The sequence below is a fragment of the Aspergillus caelatus genome, assembly GCF_009193585.1.
Source record: "Aspergillus caelatus strain CBS 763.97 unplaced genomic scaffold BDV27scaffold_523, whole genome shotgun sequence".
Lineage (NCBI taxonomy): Eukaryota > Fungi > Ascomycota > Eurotiomycetes > Eurotiales > Aspergillaceae > Aspergillus > Aspergillus caelatus.
In genome coordinates this window covers 3,532-8,302 of record NW_022475786.1, presented here as the reverse complement: position 1 = coordinate 8,302, position 4,771 = coordinate 3,532, and the positions used below count along the sequence as shown (strand labels likewise).

General features: G+C 48.2%; 4 protein-coding genes across 4 annotated transcripts in view; 1 reads left to right on the top strand and 3 right to left on the bottom strand.

Moving 5' to 3' along the window:
• Window positions 1–2: 2 nt before the first annotated feature.
• On the top strand, window positions 3–1,126 carry fes1 (Hsp70 nucleotide exchange factor FES1). The gene has a single exon (XM_032069517.1). It carries the CDS (start codon window positions 58–60, stop codon window positions 706–708), a length of 651 nt encoding a protein of 216 aa, XP_031920302.1. The 5' UTR covers window positions 3–57; the 3' UTR covers window positions 709–1,126.
• Window positions 1,126–2,299, bottom strand: BDV27DRAFT_139746 (UPF0220 family protein). The gene is made up of 4 exons (XM_032069516.1): window positions 2,124–2,299; window positions 1,804–2,064; window positions 1,604–1,701; window positions 1,126–1,546 (listed from the first exon to the last, which is right to left on the bottom strand). The coding sequence occupies exons 1-4, from the start codon at window positions 2,220–2,222 to the stop codon at window positions 1,483–1,485; spliced, it is 522 nt and encodes a 173-aa protein (XP_031920301.1). The 5' UTR covers window positions 2,223–2,299; the 3' UTR covers window positions 1,126–1,482.
• A 167-nt stretch (window positions 2,300–2,466) lies between these two features.
• Window positions 2,467–4,143, bottom strand: BDV27DRAFT_93039 (uncharacterized protein). The gene is made up of 2 exons (XM_032077977.1): window positions 4,022–4,143; window positions 2,467–3,972 (listed from the first exon to the last, which is right to left on the bottom strand). The coding sequence occupies exons 1-2, from the start codon at window positions 4,071–4,073 to the stop codon at window positions 2,600–2,602; spliced, it is 1,425 nt and encodes a 474-aa protein (XP_031920300.1). The 5' UTR covers window positions 4,074–4,143; the 3' UTR covers window positions 2,467–2,599.
• Window positions 4,144–4,309: 166 nt separating this feature from the next.
• Window positions 4,310–4,771, bottom strand: part of BDV27DRAFT_139743 (Vps55 family protein) — a 1,111-nt gene continuing 649 nt past the window's right edge. The window contains exon 3 of the mRNA XM_032069515.1: window positions 4,310–4,741. Coding sequence (XP_031920299.1) covers window positions 4,608–4,741 — 134 coding nt within the window. The 3' untranslated portion in view covers window positions 4,310–4,607. The remainder of the gene's footprint in view (window positions 4,742–4,771) is intronic.

The window sequence follows — 4,771 nt, the reverse complement described above, 5'->3', positions numbered from 1 at the left end:
TTTTTTTTTGAAAAAAAAACCCCCCCTAAAATCTAATCGAGGAAGAACCTGACCAGTATGGACGCAAACATGAACAACCTCCTCAAATGGAGTATCCAAAACTCCACTACTCAACAATCCGACAACCCCAATGCCTCCAACAATGCTGCTGATTCCACTGCCCGCGGTCTCACCCCGGAGATGCTCTCAGCTCTCTTCGGCGGTCCCTCCGACGCCGACCTAATGAAAGCCGCTATGGAAGCACTGCACTCCGATGAAGTTGACCTCGAGAACAAACTGATCGCATTCGACAACTTCGAACAGCTCATCGAGTCTATAGATAACGCAAACAACCTCGAGCCCCTCGGCCTGTGGACGCCGCTGGTTGAACTCCTTCAGCACGAGGAAGCAGAGATGAGACGCATGGCTGCGTGGTGTATCGGAACCGCCGTGCAGAATAACGAGAAGGCCCAGGATAAGCTTGTCGTCTTCAACGCTGTCCCTAAGCTGGTCACTATGTCGACTACGGATTCGAACCCCGCTACGCGGAAGAAGGCTGTGTTCGCTCTCTCGTCGGCTGTACGCAACTACCAGCCTGCTATGGATGAGTTGGTAAAGCACCTGCCTGAGGGATATCCCCAGGGGGAGAAGGTCGATGCTGGAGACATGGAGGCTGTGGATGCCATCATGGATAGATTGCGGGCGCACCCCGTTCCTTCGTCTGCTTAGGGCTCATTCGTGCATACGGTTGTTTGAATGTCCAATGCCTTGCTCTGGCGCGTTTTTACTACTGACGCGGCGAGGTTACTCGCACGTGCGGTTGTATGGGCTCACTCCAAGACAGTTGCTTTATCCACTGCGATTGCTGTCACTCATTTGGTGACTTCCTGTCGAGGATGCTGACCTGAAATCACGACGACGAATGCCGGGTTGCCGTGATAGGCTCCCATCGATCTATTTCTGGGAATAATATCCCGTCTCTTCACTTCAAGGCTACGTTTGTACGGGCTGGGATCGTGTTTCATGTATTCGTAGCCAGACTTGGCTTAGGTTACGCATGGGTGCGGGAAGACTGTGTGCTTCAATGGAACCGCATATTACAAGGGCATATATAAATAATAAAACTCTTTACGGCTAGCTGAAGTAATTGCGACCGCTTTATGTAACATTTAACTTGTTATGCGTAAGCCGTTGGCCAAACGGCATATGCATCTACAGAGTCAGAATATGTTGTTGCCTGAATGTACTACGACATCCGTTTCTGCTTCATTGTCTCTTGGCGAGGGCCCGGGCCTCATATGTATGCGGTCAACTTGAGTAGTAGACCTAAGGGAATGGAAAATGTGTAATTGGCCATATAGGCATCCCACGAACATAATCATAACATAAGGTTAGACGCATATGAATCGCGACTACGCCAGCCACTCGAAAGAATAAATGGGGAAAGATAAAAGCAGCTAATCATGATAAAATCCCAAAATGCGTGCCACACTCCATCAGTTATTACAACGCAAGGTTGTAGGTGTAATCGTCTTCTATGTTCTGTGAAATCCAGAGAACAATTGTGCTGCCGAGCAAAGAAGTCAGTAACCCGTTCCATTAATAGCAGATATGAAGCGCATACCTCAGCATGACGAGTCCATTCGCAACGACATTGGCGATTCCAAAGTATAACGTTTGCAGTGGGTATTGTTTAATGAGGTATTTAAGGACCATGACCGTCTGTCGAAATTGTTAGCTATCATTAGGCCTTCACGACAGAGGACGTATGCATTTTGCGCATACGCAGCATCATCCTGGGGACATCTGCGAAGGGATACTAACCACACTGCCTGCCAAACCGCCAGCCAAGAGTGCAAACCCAAGGAAAAGTACAAACCGCGCTTTCCACGCAACACCGCTTCCACTGTAGCTCCAGCTATCTGCGTGCAGCCGCGACTTCTCGATTGAGTTAATAACAAGCATTCCGAGCGCAGAGCAAATGCCGGGGATCCAGTCGACAAATTTGACATGCACATTTGACCCATTTCGTGAGCTATGAGAGAACGCAGCTGCATCAACTAAGAAGAAAAAGCCGAGAGAAAACTTTGGTAGACTTCGTCAGTGCGATTGCACCTTGACATAGGACGGGTGGATAAGCTCACCAACGCTCCCGATGTGTAGACGCCTGCGTTGCGGACGGTATTGTTGTTTAACCATTCCGGCTTAGAGAACCGGAAAAGACGGTTGTTGGAGACATCCATGGCGTAACGGTATAAGGTTCTAATAAAGTGTAAGCTGTTTTGTAAACCAACAGAGGTAAACTTGATATGCGGATGGAGTTCGGATCTTCTGTAGCTATCGGGAAGGTCGGCGATGATGCACTTCGGCGGTCGGAAAATCACAAAGCCGATACCGTCATAGCCTATCTTGCTAAAGCCATGTACTGTATGAACTTTCTTAGTGTTTACAGAGTTCAAATACTCATATGTCATGGTGGTTTTGTTCGTTGCTTGAATGCGGAGGCAATGCAGTATCTGATGACCAACAGCTCTCTTAATTACTCATATTGCTGTTTGTCTAGGTGGATAGGATTATATACATCGTAACGTCATGTCTCGTTCAGCCGTACCAGACAGGCTCAGTTTTCCTCACAGAATAATCTCAAGAACTCATCAATATACGTCATTGCCTTTCCTTTTTCCAGCAAAGGCGGCAAATATTTCGAGCTGCCTTGACTGACAGACGTTTCTTTCAGATACTTCCGTAGAGCGAAGGTGGATGCACGATAAGTCGCATGATACATCGCCTTAAACTCATCTTCATCCGTGCTTGGGGTTGGCGTGGCCAGAGGTGCGGCAGCAGCAGCAGCAGCAGCAATGCGATGATCCTTTTCTTCATTTTGGGAGGGAAGCGTATCGTGACTATTCGGGTTCTTGCCCGAAGACCCAGACCGCGTCGAGCGGTTGAAGCCATATAGCCGCATGCACGTTAATATCGTACGAGAGATTGTGTTCTTGTTTTCGAGAATGACGTCTTCGGCATCCTTGGGCGCAGATGAAAGCTCAAGCCTTCCATCAGATGATGGCAACGCCGGTGAAGGTTCTCTCTCTTTTCGTAAAGAGGATTCGATGAAGGGATTGGGCGTATTCCTCTTGATTAACTCACGCGGATGCCCCCGATTACTGCCGGGCCTAGGAGGCTCCGTACGAAACTCGGAAGGTTTGCTAGGGTGCAGGTTCGCCCCAACGGAGAGAGATCTTGAGCGTTGTGATGCAATCCGGTCTAATAAGGGAAGACTGGGTTCCTCAGACTCCCGCTTGATGCGGAGAGTCTGTGACTGGTGTGATGACTGGAATTGCGAGTGCGCCATCAACTGAGACACACCCTCCCCTCCCTTCTGACACACCCTCTTATGATGTTGTGTAACCGATTCAAACAATGTCGCCACCCGCTTACGCTTGGGGCTCGGAGAACGAATGTCTGGAAGGAATTCTCCAAGTGTTTCATGTCCAAGAAGTTCACTCGTATTTTGCGATGTTGGGAGTGCACGCGTTCTGTTGATAAGGGATGAGGAGATGGGGATGGCATATATTCTCAGTTCTTGTCTGATAGCTCGCAGAGCAGTTTCATCAGAGCTTGCCGAAGAGGACACGGGAGGAGTCGGAGGACGTTTGAGTGACGTTGCGCTCGACAGGGCGCCGTACACTATTATGTCTGTGGTGGTTGATCCTGTCTTTGTTCGTATCGTGCTATCGACACTCACAAGAAGGCTGACCGGGCACTGAACTGTCTGAATCGTATCCATGTCCTCCTCTTCGAGCCAAACCCCCCCAAGTAATTTGGTTTTGAGCCATTGCGATGTTTCCGTATTATTTGTATGCAATTCGAGGTTTGGGCCAACGCGGGCATATAATGGTATTAAAGCTGGGTTCACAAAGCAACGAAGACTTAGTATTGAGTCCCTTGGTATATCAGAGTGCCAATTCGAGGATCTGTCAATTAGTTGCAGGCCTGTATAGATCTTAGTAGCTGGTAGACCGAGATTGATCGACCGCCTCACCTCGAAGTTGAGATTGTCCATCCAGTACGATACCACCAGACCAGATGCTCATTTTAGATATACACTCCTAGTTCAAAATTCACATCTTATAAATATACCGAATCTCTAAAAAAAAGGGGGGGTGCAGTTCGGCCAGCTTAAGTAGCAAGCGTTTCTTCGACTGCTATATTGTAAATTACACGACGCGCCTTGAAAAAGCTGCACGTGATCACGTGATACATCGCTTGCCAGGCATGTTAAGCATTTACATATACAGAGTAGTAGCTTACGGCACCTATTAGGATGCTCTCCGTAAGGGACCTCAAAACCTCCACGGTCTCCCTTGAAACCTCTAGATAACCTCATAGCAGCTATAGTACATCAATCATATCATTCAATCAGAATAAAAGTAAACTAGAGGCTGAAATTCGCGGCAAATTTCACATGAAGGACTCTCACCATACGTCAAAACAAAGGGGTGTTTCATAAAGGAACCCATGGCCCGGTGAATAGGAGGTAGCATTCGTAGGTCTGGTAAATTGGCAAATCAGATGCGACCAAGCGCATCTGAGTGACTTCACCCTAACTAGCTGAAACCCATGGTGACTCAAAACTCCTCCTGCTCCTTGAAAAACATGGAGAAACTGATAATTGTTCCATAAATCAAAAGGCCGCCAAGAATCGACATGATCATCGCCGGGACTTGGATCGCGCCGCTATGCGCAAGTACAGCTGGGAGCGCTATAGAATATCGGAGTTAGCCACAAGATC

Excerpts from the sequence above, each read along its gene's own strand:
- BDV27DRAFT_93039 (XM_032077977.1), bottom strand. The coding sequence starts at position 4,073 with ATGAGCATCTGGTCTGGTGGTATCGTACTGGATGGACAATCTCAACTT. Across the intron at positions 3,973-4,021 it reads TGGACAATCTCAACTTCGAG|GCCTGCAACTAATTGACAGA; the intron begins GTGAGGCGGTCG and ends AGATCTATACAG.
- BDV27DRAFT_139746 (XM_032069516.1), bottom strand. The coding sequence starts at position 2,222 with ATGGATGTCTCCAACAACCGTCTTTTCCGGTTCTCTAAGCCGGAATGG. Across the intron at positions 1,702-1,803 it reads GCGGTTTGGCAGGCAGTGTG|ACGGTCATGGTCCTTAAATA; the intron begins GTTAGTATCCCT and ends CAATTTCGACAG. Across the intron at positions 1,547-1,603 it reads AATGGACTCGTCATGCTGAG|CACAATTGTTCTCTGGATTT; the intron begins GTATGCGCTTCA and ends TTTGCTCGGCAG.
- fes1 (XM_032069517.1), top strand. The coding sequence starts at position 58 with ATGGACGCAAACATGAACAACCTCCTCAAATGGAGTATCCAAAACTCC.